This window comes from Anabrus simplex, chromosome 3 (genome assembly GCF_040414725.1).
Source record: "Anabrus simplex isolate iqAnaSimp1 chromosome 3, ASM4041472v1, whole genome shotgun sequence".
In the NCBI taxonomy this organism is placed as follows: domain Eukaryota; kingdom Metazoa; phylum Arthropoda; class Insecta; order Orthoptera; family Tettigoniidae; genus Anabrus; species Anabrus simplex.
In genome coordinates this window covers 356,675,388-356,695,263 of record NC_090267.1, presented here as the reverse complement: position 1 = coordinate 356,695,263, position 19,876 = coordinate 356,675,388, and the positions used below count along the sequence as shown (strand labels likewise).

General features: G+C 38.8%; 1 protein-coding gene across 1 annotated transcript in view; it reads right to left on the bottom strand.

Moving 5' to 3' along the window:
• The window catches only part of Tmem131 (Transmembrane protein 131), a 504,583-nt gene that overhangs the window by 399,187 nt on the left and 85,520 nt on the right, over nt 1-19,876 (bottom strand). Inside the window, exon 4 of the mRNA XM_067143255.2 lies at nt 11,978-12,061. Coding sequence (XP_066999356.2) covers nt 11,978-12,061 — 84 coding nt within the window. The remainder of the gene's footprint in view (nt 1-11,977; nt 12,062-19,876) is intronic.

Genomic DNA, 19,876 nt, shown 5'->3' with positions numbered 1-19,876 from the left:
CAGAACCCAAAAGACAGTCCATGGAGTGGCAATATCCAAATTCTCCTCCCCCCCCACACACACACACACACACAATTCAAGATATAGCCATCAGCAGGAAAAATTATGTGCACAGTCTTTAGGGTTAGGTGGAGTGTAATAACGTGGATGTCGTGGAATCTGGTGAGACTCGATTCCGAATGCTGCAAGGTGAGGCCAACTAAGCTGAAAGCCAGCATTTTCCGAGTCAGGACAGAGAAGCAGAAAACCTTTCGCTTACAACACGATAATACTAGAACCCATACCAGTTTGACAATCACCACACACATTGCAAAATTTGGCTGGACTGTCCAACTACTTGTAGCCCCGATATAGCATCTTCAAACTTCCATCTCTTTGGGCCTATGAAAAATGGGCTACATGAGAAATATTTTCCAGACAACAATGCTGTTATTATAGCTGAAAGAATGTGGCATACCTCTGCTAGCATAGAGTTTTACAAGCACAACATGTGTTCTCTTTCATCGCTGACAAAAGTGCATAATGAACAGTGGTCATTACGTGCAAAAATAATAATAAGTAGCTAAAATCTTGCTCTATTTAACTGTGTTGTTATGAACTGTGTATCAGTGCCCTATATGGAAAAAAAATGTATTCTTTATCTCAGCCTTTAAGTAATGAAATCAACCCTGAAATTAATAACAGACTAAGTAAAGGTACAACATTTTATCAAGTCAGAGAGCTTTTATGGGATGACAAACAGTATTTCATACCAATTGTAACATATGGACTAGAAACGCTGGTAACTAATAAGAGACAAGATAGTAAGATCCAAGCAGTAGAAATGAAATTTTTAAGAACATCGGTTAAAAAGACAAGAAGGGACAGAATTCAAAGTATTAAAATCAAAGAAGAGCTGAATATAGAACTGTTAGTACAGAACATACAGAAAGCAAGACTGAGATGATTTGGACATCTAAAAAGAATGGGAAAGGAATGGGTAGCAATAAGGGAATTGGAAAGTGGAGGAGGCTTGTAAAGCACACCCAAGCGACTGGAGTGAGACATTGATGATGATGATGATGATCTTAGCCTTTTCCCATGTCATATAGGGTCGGCATACATCATCATCATCATCATCATCATCATCACCACCACTTTCCAACTCCAGTTTCCTGGATGTGGTGAGGGTCGGCATTAGCTCCTCTAACTTTTCTTCTTCCAGGTGTTCCTGTCCCCAGCTTCCTCTCGTTTCCAGGTTTTCACCCTGAGGTTTCTTCCTCTCTGGTGAAACACATACAGCATAACATCCACATCTTTTGCCACTTCCAACTTCTTTTCTTGGGCTGTTTCTTATGACGTTTCCGTGCCGTGCACCATAGCCAGCCACACTAGTGATGACACAAAAATAAGTAGGGGCATTATTTTTGGAACGACCTTCATACACACACAAGATGGCAAGAAGCAAAGTTCCTGGTAACTTAAGGACACATTTCACTCTTCACTAGTGAAAAAAAAAAACCTATGATGTAAAAGTGGTTGACTCTCACTGCGGTAATGCCGTTATCTTTGCCGTATCTGCTTGCATTACGATGTTACAGCTTGACTGTTAATTTCCGTTATGTTTCTTCAGACACCCCTCCTCTTGAACTATTCAATTACAGCAACAAAATAAGTTTCTCAGTCAGTACAAGAGAACTAGTTCACTCACTTGCAGTTACACTTGAAGTTACACCTCCTGTTCATGTCATATATGTAGTAGCTGATTTGCAGACAATAGGTAATACTTCTAAGAAAGTGTTCTGCTACAAAAGTTTCATTGGAATACCATATTTACCCATGTAATTTTTGCACTCACATAATTTTCGCACCCACAATTTTGATGAGTAATTATTAGATTTTTATTTTGCCCCCATAATTTTCGCTGTCTCAAACCGTAAGCTACTCCACATCTTAGCTTGAGCGCTGAAGGCAATGAAGTTACCCGCTGATGTCACCGCCAGCCATAGCCTAGTCTGACCTTGATGAAACTGCATTCCAATTCCCATGCCTGGAGTTATACCTTGGCCTGCGCTTTGTGATACGTAGTTCTGTTTTTAGAGTTCAGTAAGCTTGTGAAAGGCTTGCAGGTAGTTACCACAGATACATGCTGTAATTTGTTCTGTGTAGTAGTGTGTTACGAAACAGCATCGCAAGTTTTTGTAAGTAGGCAGCACACAGTAAAGTGTCTTTTAGTATACTAAGTGCCGGTGTTTCAGTTCATCCAGCTGCCTTCATCATGTCAGCAGTCCACGGCTAAATGGTTAGCATGCTGGCCTTTGGTCCAGAGAGTCCCGGGTTCGATTCCTGGCCAGTTTGGAGATTTTAACCTTAAATGGTTAATTCCCTTGGCTCAGGGACTGGGTGTTTGTGTTGTCCCCAACATCCCTGCAACTCACACACTACACACAACACTATCCTCCACCACAATAACACACAGTTACCTACACATGGCAGATGCCACCCACCCTCATCGGAGGGCTTGCCTTACAAGGATTGCACCCGGCTAGTAATAGCCACACCAAATTATTATTATTATCATGTCAGCAGTGAAGCCATCAAACCCAGAGGACTTACCATTTCCCATGTTCTTCAGCTCAGACTTCACTTCTAGCCATATTAGCTGATCTTATGCTCCATCACTCGTACTTAAACTGCAATCATCAGTAATGTAATTTCTAAGACTTTTTCCATTTAATAAAGTACCTACTGAAGTAGTTCTTCCAGTGCAAGGATGTTGCCATGCTCACTTCTTCTGTTCTTGACTATTTTATAAAACAACATCCTATTACTTTCATAATCTTCTGTTAGCCTGGTAGTGAACTCATCCCAACACTTTCCCTTTTCTTCTTTCATCAGTCACTTCACAAATAATTTCTTATTCCGGTACTCCTGTGTCAGGTACTGAATTTCATCTTCTTGGTGGACTGACTTCTGTTTTACATTATCTAGCCTCTTCTTTGCTGCATTTCTTCATTTCACAACAGTTTTCACCCTCTCATTCCACCATGGTGTTTCCTTCTCCCTGCACATTGCACTTGTCTTTCCACGTAATAATTCAGCTTCTGAAATGGCTGTATTCTTGAATGACCGCCACTCTTCTTCTACTCCTTTTTTCTCAATGTTTAGTCATTTCACTGAGATCTTTCTTTGTTATTCTTCTTTCTTCTAGCAACTAGGTCTTTATCTTTGGCATTTTCTTACGCTTGACATTCTGCACATGAACGTCCCCAATGTGCGCGACTAAACACTGGTGGACACCATCAAGACATTCACTTGGAATAACCTTAAAATCAGTGATGAACTGACTAGCACATATATCAGTCATTATATAGTCTATTACTGTCCTGTCTACCATACATGATCTGCATAAATATAGAGACCAAAGACAGATCAACATTTCTGAGAATCTTTGAGGAAGCTGAAATGCTTTGCGAAGATCAAAGATTTAAAATTCAGTCTCACAACATCCAGAATAATGGAATGCCAGAGCCATGGAGTCAATTACACTCACACAACTCCTAGGAAATATTATAGGAAATCAATCTTCATCCTTTCATTGAACCATACTCTGACTTCTCTTTCAAACCGTGAAAAAGGTTGGAAGGACTGTCGCTTCATAATGAATCTGTACAAACCACAGCAAACTGAAATTGAAGTAAATTTAAGTAAGAGAAGCAAAGCAACTGCACGACTGCATCTGACTTATTACATAGAGAAGGCGATAGCAATGATGAAAACAAAAACCACTGGTATTAACACACTGATGAGGGGCTACTTTCATTAACATAGTTTCATATTGGTGCACGGATGACTGGCTACGTAAATTAACGTGTTCTCAAAGTGCTTCATTCTTGTGTAATTTTCTTCTCTCCACCATTCATTAATCAAACTACATGTTATTTACAAAATAAAGTATTTGTTGATCAGAATAGATATAGAAACACTCTTTCCTTGCCAATGCTTTCAGTACAGGAAGTGAGGTTTCATAACACTCAGAACCACGTGGCCACATGCATTGTCATATGTCAGCATGGCACAGCATAGCAAAGAAAGTTTGAACGATGATGAAATATTGGGAGAACTGCATGTTGATAGTTTATCTGATATATCTAGTGACAGTGAGAGAGTAAAGTGTAAGTATTAGTGATTGTGGAGATGGGGGGACCGTCAATATCAAAATATAAGCGCAGAACTGAAAGTGCGATATTCAGTTCAGACAAATCTGTTGAAGACAATAATATGAGTGAAAATGGCAATGGTAGTGAAAATGGGGTTGATGGATGGACAAATACAGATGAAAACAGAAATCCAGAATCGTTAGCAGGTTTCATTGGCCTCACTTATACGGCCAATAATCTCCACGAGTATCCTGGGGGTAGTATATAGTTTCCTTGGCGACGACCTGTTTCAGTTTCTTGTGGAGCAATCAAATCTCTGTTATGAACAAGTTTCTGGGAGGTATAAAACCTCTCCCAAGTCCCTGAAATGGAAAAATATAAATGTGATGGAAATGATGACGTTCTTGGCTCTGACATTTTCAATGGGTCAGGTTAGGAAGGACACTACAAGGGACTATTAGAGAACAAACTGACGAGAACGCCTGATTTTACTGAGCTGAACAGATCTGGATTTTTTTTTTTTCCATTTCAGTGTTAATTTGACTCGTGATCATGATTCAGACAGACTCTACAACATAAGGCCTATTTTAAACTATTTACAGACTAAGTTTAAATCTTTCTATAAACTGACGCAGCAACTTTCTCTCGACAAATCCATGATCCCGTGGTGTGGCAGGCTTAGTTTTAGGACCTACAATCCTCGAAACTTACCAGAAATGATATATTAGTGCAGTGCAGATGGTACGTGAGGGCACAACGGTATATATTTGTAACATGAAATTTCATACTGGAGAAGGTAAGAGAGTAGAGATTAGAGAAAACATATTTTCGTTTTTAGAAACTTACCTTGACTTATGGCAACGTGTATACAACAACAGCGTAGAAATGTCAGAAAACATTCTCCATAGGAAAATATCAATGCCTTTACGCTGTATCAATTGCAGAATCAATGATCAAACATGAATCATAAGAAATTTCTGGAAGAGATAGGAGATTATTGGGTGGGAGAAAAAGAGAAACATGCAGAAGAAAGAGAAGCAGAAGAAAAATATTTGATGCAAGAAGTATCAAGGCCTTGTACTGAAAGACGGGATTCTGCTGAAAGAATGTCTGGAGACCTGAAGCTTCATAAAATTCAAGCAATCGTTTGGCCTGGAAAAAGAGAGTACCCTCAGCAGCCCTGCAGAGTATGCACTGTGCACAAGAAATGCAAGAACACAAGATACACCTGCTTGGCTTGTACATAAGGGCAGCTACTTCGCGCGATACCTCATGGAAAGCAAGTACCAGAATCACTGGTAAGTCTTCTTAGCAAGTCTCAATAACTTATCTAATGTAATTAGAAGTTACACATATTTATGTTTCATCCTACTTCTCATGCTATGTGTGCTTCAGTTGCCCAGTCCACAGCAAGGAATAGGGTAGCGTTTACCTGGACAACAATGTGTTAAAATTAATGGGAAACGTGTATTGTATAAGGAGGAGAATCAATTGGTGATTAAAACAAAAATAGGAACATTAGTAGGCGTATACGAAGGTGGTTTGAAAAGTCCATGCAAAGTCCGAGAGATGGCACCACCGGCATGTATCAAGGTCATGTTTAGTTAGTAGCATCTCTTGAATGAACACACACCAAGTTTCAGCCATATTGGTCTATTTCTTTGTGTTTGGCATTTGTGTGAATCAAGGTAGTCGAGTGATTTTCAAGAAATGGACGAAAAAGAATTTTGTGTGGTGATTAAACATTACTTTATGAAAGGCAAAACACCTCAGGAGACTAAAGAGAAGCTTGATAAACATTATGGTGACTCTGCACCTTCGATCAGAATAATTTATAAGTGGTTTCAAAATTTCTGGACTGGCCATATGGGCACAAGTGACGCTGAACGTTCTGGACGGCCTGTGGAGGTTACAAATCCAGAAATCATTGATCAAATCCATGATATGGTGATGGATGACAGAAGAGTTAAGGTGCGTGAGATTGCTAGTGCTGTGGGCATCTCGACTGAACGGGTACATACTATTTGCATAAACATTTGGACATGAGAAAACTATCCGCAAGATGGGTGCTGCGATTGCTCACACTTGACCAAAAACAGAATCATGTGAAGTGTTGCAAGGATGGTTTGCAGCTGTTCCAGAAGAATCTGGAGGACTTTAAGCGTTGTTTTGTCACAGTGGATGAAACATGGATACATTACTATACTCCTGAGACCAAACAACAATCTAAACAATGGGTTACCACGGGGGAATCTGCACCAAAAAAGGCAAAGACCGTTCCTTCGGCCAGAAAGGTTATGGCGACTGTCTTATGGGATTCGCAAGGGATAATCCTCATCGACTATCTGAAAAAGGGTAAAACTATTACAAGTGCATATTATTCATCGTTACTGGACCGTATGAAAACCGAGCTGCAAGAAAAATGCCTGCGATTGGGCCACAAGAAAGTCCTTTTCCATCACGACAACGCACCAGCACACACCTCAGCAGTTGTGGTCGCAACATTAATGGAAATAGGATTCCAACTCGTTTCACATCCCCCCCTATTCTCCAGACTTGGCTCTCTCGGACTACTATTTGTTCCCCAATTTGAAGAAATGGCTGGTGGGACAAGGATTTTATTCAAACGAGGAGGTGATTGCAAACACTAATGGATATTTTGCAGATTTGGACAAATCCTATTATTCGGAAGGGATCAACAAACTAGAACATCGTTGGACGAAGTGTCCAAGCCTAAAAGGAGACTATGTCGAAAAATTAAAAAAGTTTACCCCAAACACGTAAGTAGTTTTTATTTTTGCACGGACTTTTCAAACGCCTCTCGTACGTACAGACCAGAGTACAGCACAATAGACATAGTAGACGGTATACAGAGAGGATTAGACACTATACAGGCGAATGAAAGAGTGATTATTGCGGGCGACCTGAACTGCCCAATAAATAAAGCAAATAACAAAGCGGAAATAGTACTAGACTATCTGCTAGGGGAAGGGCTCACATCAGTGAACGACAAAAATACACTCACATGCATATGCCACAACGGAGGAAGTGCCATAGACCTCACACTCATTAGAGGCTTCGATGCATTGGAACATAACGTCCTAATAAAAAATTATGCAGCATTAATCAGGAAACATACCAGTAAGAACGACACTGAAGACAAACACACACATGAATAAACAAATAAAAACACAAAGAATACCATGAAGGCTGGATCCACATATGCTCCAGGAGAACACTGGTAAGATACCACACTACAAGATATCAGCGAGGGAAATCTGGATGAGGCCATAGCAGGGATAACAAAATTCATCGAAGAAAGAAATGCAGCAAGGGAGGACACCAAGAAAGCACAAAAATGGTTCGACAAAGAGTGTTACCTTGAAAGGCGAATTACACTAGAAAAACTGCACACAGCTAGAACAAAAGCGAAATGAGACCTGGAATGCTACCAGGCAGCGAGGAAGAAATTCAAGGCGCTACTAAAGCTGAAAAAGCAGGAATTTAGGGCAAAGGAAGACAAAAGGCTTGTAAAGGTTGCAGAGAAGAACCCTTATAAGGTACTTAGGCCATGGAAGCTGTGATTTCCTGCAGACATACCCATGAAGACCTGGGAAAATCATATAAGTGGTGTGTTAGCCCTTAAGGAAACCAGACCAAAGTTAGAGGAGAGAAAAGTGATAGAACTACAATCTTCACAAGTGAGGAAGTGAGAAAGGCCATCACAACAAGCAAGGTAAACAAGGCACCGGGAATAGACAGACTTTGCGCAGAACATCTAAAAGCTACACTACTCTACCTAGAACCAGTGTGGACAATACTATTGAACAAGTGCGTGGAATCCGGTAACGTACCTAATGCATGGCGGAAGGCAGTCATAAAGATGCTATATAAAGGACAAGGGGACACAAGCAAACCAGAATCTTATAGAGGTATAGCACTGGAATTGGTGGCATTTAAAATACTCACTAAACTATTAGCACAGAAAATAAGTAACCTGATGGAACCACTGTTACCTGATGAACAATTTGGATTCTGGAAAGCGAAATCCACCCTGATAGCGGCGAGCTGTCTGCTAAAGGACATACAAGAAAGAACACAAGCCCATGAGAAGAAGTATGTGATCTTCATTGATTACACCAAAGCCTTTGACACTGTCAATAGAAGGAAATTAATCGAGAAACTGGAAAGCCTTGTCGGTCGCTTGGATATAACGAATTTAATAGCTAACAAACTGGCGGCAAACCGAGTGCAAATCAGTGACAGGGCATCCCAATCAGACTGGATAGATCAAACCATCAGAGTGCTACAAGGGGACCCATTGAGCCCTTTATTGTTCAATGTGCTGACCCAGGAGGAAGCACAAAATGTAAGCATATACATATATGCAGATGATTTGGCACTAGCCGCTGATAACACAAAAGATTTGAAAAACGGAATGGAACTTATCACACAATGGGCGGATGACAACGAGCTAAGGATGAATCTAGAGAAGACAGAATTAATGGTATTCAGGAGAGAAGGACGCTTATTGAAAGGGGACATTGTATGTGGGGGACAGACATTAACACCGAAAAACCAGTTCACATATCTAGGCATCACACTACAAGTCACCAGAACGACCTTCTCAGTACACATAAAGAAGAAACTAGCTACCGCACTTTGAAGCATAAGTGAAATCAAACATCTGCAAAGAATGTCGCTGGAGATGGCCATGAAACTTTTACAAGTCAAAGTGCTACCAATGCTCACATACGGATTGGAAGTAATATGGGAGTACCTATCACGTAAACAGCTACGAGAACTGGAAAGCATGAAACTGAGATACCTTAAGAGGGTTCTAGGGGTATCTAAATTCACCCGATCCCCGTATGTATATGTTTTAGGCCGGGAAATCTTCTTGATACAGGATTTAAGACTACAAATGCCTCTACAGCAAACTCCGGCATAAGAGGAACTGTTACGAGAACTACGAGAGAAAAGGGACTCGATCGAGGAAAGCTTTTACAGTACAGACGGACTGATAAATAAGAATTGGATGAAAGAGGAATGTGAGTTGAGACATTTGGTGACACGCTTTGCAATACACGGCTTTCACCATCGTATCTGTGCCAAGAAATCCTACCACCGGGCCAGCCAGGAGTGTGTATGTGTATTGTGCAATGAACAGTGTGATACATATCACGTAATGAAGTGCAAGAAGAGAACAGTCTCTCTGAATCAATTTTGCTCTGAACAAAGTTCTCCTTGAGTGAATTGTAATTTACTTGATGTAATGTGCATATTTTGCACATTGTGTGCAATAAAATTTATTATTATAAGATATGCAGATATAGCAATAGCTGCTAATAATGCAAAGGAAATAAATAGAACACTAACAGTAGTGCCTGAAATTCTCGCCAAATGGAACTTCAAAATAAACACTAAGAAGACAAGACAGTGGTAAGGCCACCCAAACATCTGATAAAGATCAGTTATTTCAAAACTTGAGGAGGAGAGTAAGGTTTGTTATTTTGGAAGGTTTGTCACCGGTGACAACATAAATATTGTGACGGTGTCCACCATTTTAATGTAAGACATTGGGAGGACCAAGTAAGCCTGGCTTCAGCCAACAGCCACTGCAGCAACCAGTCGGGATCAAGCGAGCAAGGCCTCTGCCATCACTCCGCGATCTCATTTTAGACCTCCCTGGTGGCACCAGAAAAGACTAGAATGTGAACCCAGAGCTTTCCGATTCCAGAGAACTCCAGGGACTTCTACTCTCACAAAGTATCTGGAAGGGCCAGCCTCCGTATAAGGTAGACCGGATAACTTCGGTGGTTCAGTATGGGTTCAGTTCTGCTATTGATTCAACCAGATATAGAGTACTGTGAAGTGAGTGTACTGCTGTGGAGCACTGGGAGTGCTGCTGTGGAATACTGGATCAGCGAGTGGAGAGTGTCGGCTGAGTGCTTTTGTGTACTGATGAGTGCAGGACAGTGCAGCTGAACAGCGACGAAGGACAGTGAACGAAATGTCTACTACATTCAGATTTGTGAGACTGTGTTGTGTGCATGTAAACTGTGAACTGTACAACTATGATGGTTGTACAATGAGTTTAATCGTGAACTGCCCTGGGGTCCAAGAGAATAACTAGCATAACTAAATACTGAGAACATAGAGCGTGAACTAGCATAACTGTGTGCCTGTGTAGTTGTATAAGCAATTATTAGAGTAAATGCAACTGGTTGTGTGTTTATTTAACTTACCCACCTGCTTCATATTACAGTATCCATGAGGTGAAAAAATGAATAGCCATGGCAAAAAAAAAGCTTTCCAAAGCAATAAAACATCTAAGCAGTAAGTAAATAAACATAGGAACAAGGAAGATATTTGTGAAGAGCTTTGTCTGGAGTATACTTACATATGGATGTGAAAGATAGACACTACGGAAACATGAAAAACAGAGATTGGAAACAATGGAGATATAGAATGCAGAGAATAATGACCCATACAAGTTGGACAAAGATGAAAAGAAACGCTCAGCTTCTTCAAGAAATAGATGGAAAAAAATGTTTCATTAAAGAGAGAGAACGAAGGAAGGCAAAAAAAAAGTAGGGCACGTTTTTAGACACAATGACTTTCTTTGTAACGACTTGGAAAGAAATTTTGTGCGTAAGAGGGGAAGAGGGTGACCAAAACAGTCCTATTTCAAAATCTTGGCCATGAGAATGACCTACGGCTCTAAAGCGAACTGTTCAAGACAGAACTCTGTGGTTACAGCAACAAGGCCTTTAAAGCATGAAAGATTCTGACTTATATTCAAGAATGTATTTCACCGGACATGCTTGATACAGTTTGAACTTGGCTATAAAATAAGTAATTTTATTAATTTTATATTGCACAAACTACTTTTATGATCTTTTTGAGATGTCAAAGTGCCAGAATTTTGTCCCGCAGGAGTTCTTTTGCATGCCCATAAATCTATCAACACAAGGCTGGTGTATCTGAGCACCTTCACATACCACTGGACTGAACCAGCATCAAACGAACCATCTTTCTCAGAAGGCCAGTGCTTCTACTGTCTCAGCTAGAAAGCCCAGCTAATTATAACAGTAGTCCAAGATGCCCACATAAAGAAAGTGGAAAAAATTGCCAAATATCAACAATACTTGGAGATAAAGCTGATAATCCAATAAATTAGAGCGAACTGTGACGAGAGTTGTGACTGCACAAAATATGTCACCAAATCAAAGACAGGTCGGAAAGCAGTAAAAAATATGAACTGGTATCTTCTTCCCAAATATACACCATCTTCTTCAGCTTTTTATTATAAGCCCTTGTAAGAGTTGTCTCAGATGATGAGAGACTTTCCTCTGACATCTCAAAACTTGATTAAGACGTCACATGGGCTAAGAACAGCTGAAAGAACTAGATGTTCTGAATAATTCATTTTGATATAATTATAAGACTTGATAAAACAATACAAAGGTTTTCAAAGCACAAGAAAAAATAAATCTTTCTTCTCTATTTGAAAAATATTTAATTTAAGTTATCTAAAATCTGTATATTTCTTTTAACATGACATGTAACATATGAATAATTCTTGTTTTCTGATTATTAAAAAGAGAATTCAACTTTGATAATAAACTGCAGTAACTAGATGAATTTAAAAATTACACTTCCTCAGACCTTATCCTCTCCCTTACTTTCAATTGAATCCCCCACATTTTGAAAATTTACTGTCTGCGTGGTCAAAACCTACTGACAGGTGACTTATCATTAAGATAGGGATTAAGAAATGTGGTCGGGAATAGATATACAGTATACTGATCCTGATTACCAATGAGCATACATACCTCTCCTTGAAATCTAACTGTGGTGGTTCAAATTTCAAGTGTGTTTTGATATTATACATCGCACTCTCTTCTATATGTGGCATCCTGCAACAAAGAAAAAAAGAAAAATACAACTGATACACGATACATTTTTATTTGTTTGCAATTCTGAAAAGGATAATATCACTTCAATCTGATGATCACAAAGAAAGAATATTCTATTATAAGTTTACCAAGTGAGTTGGCCACACTGTTAGGGTCACGTAGCTGTGAACTTGCATTCAGCAGATGGTGGGCTTGAATCCCACCAATGTTAAACTGCTAGGAAATGTATATATCAAGTTCTAAAGTCACCATAAGAAACTTGCCCTCACAGTCTTCACTTCATCACCGAATAAGTGATCGGTTCATCACTACCTCTCATAATCTTTAGAGCACCAGAACTGTACAATTAATTAAAAGAATACCAATAGTGGAAATTTTAAGAGAACTGTAGGTGTACATAAAAAGCACGAATATGAACAAATAACTATGATATTTATATAAGTAAAACTATAAGTTTATCTGTACTCTTCAAATTGTTTCCCTTGTACTTCATTTTTATCTTGGATTATAAGTACACAAATGTTGAAAGTGGGGTTTGATCAAGTTTTGACTGTCTGTCTGTGTTGACATCACAAGAAAATCACTCAACAGAACTTTCCAAAACTTGGTGAACGAGTTCAGAGATAGCCAGGTTGTGCACTAGGCGGGTATATTATTTGATTATTATACAAATGTGCATCAATATTAAGGCAGCTAAATGTACAATTTTTCCATCAATATTATCTGTCTGTTGTATTGGAAACCATTTTCTTTTCAGTTTTGACTTAAACTTATAACCTTTAAGTTTTTGCTCTGTCAAAACAAATGCAAGATTAAGAAATACTAGAAAATACCTGGATATATGTTTCTAAAAAAAAGAACATCTGTTCAGCATTCTAGATGAACACAAGGGTCCAGAAGAAAGTAGCATAAATACAAAGATACAAATACCTAAAATTACAGTCTCCAAAAGGAGCCACAAATATGGTAATATAAAATATTAAGCGAGTCTTTCAAAATATTAGGACAGATGTCATCTACCTCATTTTCAGCGATGCCAAGCTTTTTCAGACTGGCTACCATATGCTTGAAAGGTGCTCCCTGAGCAAGAAGAAGACTTTACCACCCATTCCTTTGTATTCACGTTACCGGGTGTGGTTTTTTTTTTTTAAGTTGCTTTATGTCACACTGATACAGATAGGTCTCATGGTGACGATGGGATAGGAAAGGGCTAGGTATGGGAAGGAACTGGTCGTGACCTTAATTAAGGTACAGCCCAAGGTATTTACCTGGTGTGAAAATGGCAAACAACGGAAAACCATCTTCAGGGCTGCCAACAGTGGGGTGGATATGCATGGATGGTAGATAGCCTTCTCCTCCTCATGAACACGAACTGGATGCTGGATGTCCTGTTCCATTCGCACAGTTGGGTCTAAAATTATTCCTTGTTTTCCTTTCCTGTTCACACAAATTATATTCCTCAAAATAACTATCTTTCTCTGATGCACAGTGAACCACCTCATACACATCCCAGTGCAATTTTTGTAGTGATGCGGCTACTGAAAAGCGCACACTATGATGGCGAGAGATTCTGAAAAATTTGCGTTTAGAACATTACCCCAGCACATGGTCCGAAGTCTCCCGTTCTTCACAACCTGGCTGTCTACACAATACTGTCTTGTGTTGGCTCCTTTCAGGTACTGCTCTCACATTTGAGATGTTACAGGACATCTCGATGGAATTAGCCCATTGGGAGCATGATAAGCCTTTCATACTGTTCATCCATTTCCTGAGATGTTGCCCATAACCTTCAACTCCTTTCCCTTTATGAGGAAGTTTGCACCATGATTCATAAGATAGCTTTCTCATCTCATTCTGTATCCAACACCCAGACTTCGATATTGTAACCTCATTGAATGGAATGTCCAGACATTGCAAGATATTTTCCTTTTCTGCCTGAAGATCTCTGCAGAAGATTAAATGGTCATCAACAAGTCGAAGCAGCCTTTGAGCGATGTTGAACTGCTGTATAATTTTTTGGTCTGGTTTCAGCAAGCAGGAAACTGTTAGGGAATTCATATTCTTTTATAAGCTAGTAATAATTTTAGTCTGGTCAAGCATCATTTCATCTTGGAAAGTTATACAAAAGTATTTGGTTGTTTCCCCAAACTTTAGACCTTCAAAAATAGTTGATCCTACATTAATTACCATGCCTTGGCAAAGATGTCCATCTTTAATGTTTATCATTTTGCATTTTGAAGGATTAATAGGAAGTCCGGTGCCAGATAAACTACTCAGAGATATTTAGGACAAACTGAGCACAGGTTTCATCCCTTACTACCACAACAATATCAGCAAATTCCAAAGCTGAAATGTTGTTAATTTTAGACTCCAGTTAGTATCCAAATGCTTTACCAACTTCATATTCTCTCAGTTCTTTGATGGTATTTAGGGGATATGGGAGATCCCTGAGAAACACCTTTCTGAAGCTCTATTCTTGTTGTTTTGTTTATGCCACATTCAACCTGGATATCATACCCTGAAATAAGGTCAATCACCAAGTGTCTCAATTTTTTAGGCATGTTTATAGTTTATAGGCATCTTTTGAGATGTTCATAACCTACATTTTATCATAAGCCTTTGAAATATCAAGGAATAACACAGTATTTTATCCATTAGCTTTTGTCCGTCAGAGGCAGCCATTAATAATTGAGGTTTTTGCATGGATACTTCTCTGATGTGCTGAAAATTCTAAGAATACCTGCAACCGTCTATCAATTACAGTAATACGTCTGAGTACTGAAAACAGGTTTCCAGTCAGATACAACTACACCGCACCCTCCCTTGTGAATAAGTGTTGGCCTGGCAGTTTTGAATACATGTAGGCATTTCACAAATTTAAACATAATATTTGCCAGGAGGCATAGTGATTTTATTGTTTTCAACTCCTTCAGAGCTATTATTATTATTATTATTATTATTATTATTATTATTATTATTATTATTATTATTATTATTATTGTTGTTGTTGTTTGAGTCATCAGTCCATAGACTGGTTTGATGCAGCCCTCCATGCCACCCTATCCTGTGCTAACATTTTCATTTCTACGTAACTATTGCATCCTACATCTGCTCTAATCTGTTTGTCATATTCATACCTTGGTCTACCCCTACCGTTCTTGCCACCTACACTTCCTTCAAAAACCAACTGAACAAGTCCTGGGTGTCTTAAGATGTGTCCTATCATTCTATCTCTTCTTCTCGTCAAATTTAGCCAAATCGATCTCCTCTCACCAATTCGATTCAGTATCTCTTCATTCGTGATTCGATCTATCCATCTCACCTTCAGCATTCTTCTGTAACACCACATTTTAAAAGCTTCTATTCTCTTTCTTTCTGAGCTAGTTATCGTCCATGTTTCACTTCCATACAATGCCACACTCCACACAAAAGTCTTCAAAAACATCTTTCTAATTCCGATATCAATGTTTGAAGTGAGCAAATTTCTTTTCTTAAGAAAGCTCTTCCTTGCTTGTGCTAGTCTGCATTTTATGTCCTCCTTACTTCTGCCATCGTTGGTTATTTTACTACCCAAGTAACAATATTCATCTACTTCCTTTAAGACTTCGTTTCCTAATCTAATATTTCCTACATCACCTGCCTTCGTTCGACTGCACTCCATTACTTTTGTTTTGGACTTATTTATTTTCATCTTGTACTCCTTACCTAAGACTTCATCCATACCATTCAGCAACTTCTCGAGATCTTCTGCAGTCTCAGATAAAATAACAATATCATCCGCAAATCTCAAGGTTTTGATTTTCTCTCCTTGGACTGTGATTCCCTTTCCAAATTTCTCTTTGATTTCCTTTACTGCCTGTTCTATGTAAACACTGAAAAGCAGAGGGGACAAACTGCAGCCTTGCCTCACTCCTTTCTGGATTGCTGCTTCTTTTTCAAAGCCCTCGATTCTTATCACTGCAGACTGATTTTTATACAGGTTGTAGATAATTCTTCGTTCTCGGTATCTGATCCCTATCATCTTCAGAATCATAAATAGCCTGGTCCAATCAACATTATCGAATGCCTTTTCTAGATCTACGAATGCCATGTACGTGGGCTTGTCCTTCTTGATTCGATCCTCTAAGATCAGACGTAAAGTCAGGATTGCTTCACGTGTTCCTACATTTCTTCTGAAGCCAAATTGATCTTCCCCCAACTCAGCTTCAACTTGTTTTTCCATTCTTCTGTAAATAATACGTGTTAAAATTTTGCAGGCATGAGATACTAAACTAATAGTGCGGTAGTTTTCACACCTGTCAGCACCGGCTTTCTTGGGAATAGGTATAACAACATTCTGCCGAAAATCGGATGGGACTTCTCCTGTCTCATACATCTTGCACACTAAATGAAATAACCTTACCATGCTGGTTTCTCCTAAGGCAGTCAGTAATTCAGAGGGAATATCATCAATTCCAGGTGCCTTGTTCCTATTGAGGTCACTCACAGCTCTGTCAAACTCTGACCTCAAAATTGGGTCTCCCATTTCATCAGCATCATTATTATTATTATTATTATTATTATTATTATTATTATTATTATTATTATTATTATTATTATTATTATTATTATTATATAATACCATCTGGACCGGCTGCAGTGTCAGATCTTACTCTGGGTAGAACTCGATGTATCTCGGAGTCTGTAATCTCAATATTCTCTTTGGTACACATAGGATTCAAGACTGAAGGAGTGCTAATGGATTTTTACTTCTAAATAAATTTAGATAACAGTTAAAATCTGAGGAAACGAAAATTTTACATTGCATAACATTTTGGTTTTCCGTAACATCATGCACAACTTTACGCCTATGATTAAAATAATTGTACTGTGCTAGGTCATACTGGTATTTCCTCCTACTTTCCTCCCTACTCCACTTTGTTAGCCTCGCAGTTTTTAAAATTTTGAATATGTTCTAGTATGATCTGCCTGCTGTTTTGGATTCGTAAGTGAATTAGCTAAGAATTCTGTTAGCTAAACACATACTGATTCCAGACAGAATATCACTATTATTTATGATAACTGTAAATTTTCTCTCAAATTCTTTTATAACACCTAATTTATCTTCCAATACATGAAGTAGAGTGTCACTACAAATTTGTAATACTGCAACTGTACAAGAGTATGATCCCCAATTTTAGGTTAGGAAACGTTTGTATACAACTATCTAACAATTTTAGATTAGGAAGTTTTCGTAAAATAATTTGTAATATAAAGTAGTTTTTAAATTGTAATATAAAGGAGTTTTTAAATTAAGATGTAAGAACATAATATTATAAGACGAATGTGTAGTTAGGGAATATTGTATATGTTCATCATTGTATTCTTTTTATAAATTTCTGTTGGGTAAGAGTCCATAAACATGGCCTTGCTGTAAAGATTGTGCAACCTGGAAAACCGCGACTATATCGGGAAAGACAGTTGAAACAAGGGCGGTGCGTGGTATTGTTAACAAAACGACCCTTACTTAAATAACATGCCTTGTAAGTAGAGGGTGATCTCGGAAACTTTGGTTAGTCTCATTTTCTTATACATTTATGAAAGTTCTAGTAACAGATATTAGGGATTATAGAGGCCCATAGTTCAGAGGCTTAAATACCGAGCACTGGAAGGCATAATAATTTATAGTGATACTTTATGTATTTTTGTTACACTAGATTTGATATCATGGCAGATATACTAATTTTCCATGTCGGTAAGGCATAATACTGTATGTTAGAATAAAAGGCAGATATCTTTTAGAAACAAGGACGCTTATTAAAATAAATACAATTACAATTTAAGATTTCTAATTATGATTAAAGGAAATTGAACCATGATTGCAACTGTAGATCATTTTCTTATTTCTACAAATTTTCTCGTAGCAGATGACTTGATTAACTGTACATGCCGTCATGAATTTCTTCTTATCATCCATAATATTTATTGCAGTATTTGTTTTCTTGCAGACACTGATGGCTTAATTTGTCAGGCATTGTTACTTGGTTACACTGAAGCGGCACTCTAAAATGTGTTAAAACCAACCGTCTTCGTTCAATGTACTAATGCTTCGTAATGGACCATTAAACTCCGCTGTCTTCGAATCAAACTCAGGAGGTTGACTTTCCTACGGCAACTCCCTAGCGACAGCACGCCGCTATTTAGTTTCAGCAGGGACGAGCCTAAGCCTGTATACGATGTATAGCATCAGGTAGCAAGCCCGCCAGTATTGGTCCTAGGGAGTTGCACGAGACCAACAAGTCCCCTATCGGAAAACAATTCCAAATGTCCCCGTTAGATTGCACCACTCTGCAGAGATGACTTCATCCCTGCTTTCTCTCCTCTCACAACGGTAATTTCTTTTCCACGGCACTAGGGTAAGCTGTACCGCACCACTCACAATGTTACCAACCTTGGTACTTCGTGGGCAATCATAACCAATTTTTTAAATCCCAAAATTTGTTTTGAGGATATACTTTCAGAGGAAACGTTTTCTCGTCAGCATGTTATACCTGTGTCAACCGTAAAACGAGCTTTGTGCCAACATTGTCACATGTGGGTAAACGGCTGGACTATTGCGACATGGAGTTGTTGGTGTTACTGTAGACCTAGACGTTATGTTTACATTTATCACGAGTAGGTCTTGGTGTGTTTTGAGGTGACTGAGTGTTTTGGTTTAGCTTAGTTTAGTTTTTCGGTGCATTATTATAACTGATGGATTCTAAATTGTGCGCGAGTCAGTGTTGTTGATATCTGTACTTGTCAGAATCAACTTCAGAGATTCAGCTATTAAGTGTTGTAGTGTCACTTGCTAGTGTGTATAATTGGGTGTTGTGACTTACTGTGACAATAAAGTAATGTAAGGAAGTGAACGTGTTCTCGTGTGATATTTATTTCCATCAAATAAAATCGCAATTGAGGACGATAAGGTTTCAGGATTTTTCATGGCAAGCCCCTTTCCTTCTTTCAGTCACATTCAAATTGGGGAGTTCTGATTATAATGGTATGCACCATTCCCTGCTGCCACTCATAATTTATTTGGTTGAGTTTCATTACAATGACAGACTCAGTTTCCTACTACAGCCACAGCCGAGTTGGAGAGTTTTCATTATAATGGCAGGTCCTTTTTTCCTACTGCCAGTCACAATGGAATTGGGAAATTTCCATCATAATGACAGGCTTACTTTGCCTGCTGCTAGTCACAATCAAATTAGGGAGTTTTCATTACAAGGGCAGACCCCTTTCCTATTGCCATTAACAACTGAATAACACAGTTGTCATTATAATGGTTTTTTTTTTTTTGCTAGGGGCTTTACGTCGCACCGACACAGATAGGTCTTATGGCGACGATGGGATAGGAAAGGCCTAGGAGTTGGAAGGAAGCGGCCGTGGCCTTAATTAAGGTACAGCCCCAGCATTTGCCTGGTGTGAAAATGGGAAACCACGGAAAACCATCTTCAGGGCTGGCAATAGTGGGATTCAAACCTACTATCTCCCGGATGCAAGCTCACAGCCGCGCGCCTATACGCGCACAGCCAACTCGCCCGGTCATTATAATGGTAGACCCCCTTGTTTACTGCTGTTTAAATTAGGTTGTTCAAGGTGGTTGTTGTTGAACTAATAATATTTTATAAAACTTCCTTAAAATACACATTTTTCACTTGCCTAGCTGCACAATCACAAGGTTGTCAAGAGAGCTTACATGTGAACAGATTACATATAAATAGCCATGGAAAAAGCAATCATTCTTTAAATCTCACCCGCAACTTTTAAAGAAGGCACCTGAGCTTTGTTTAT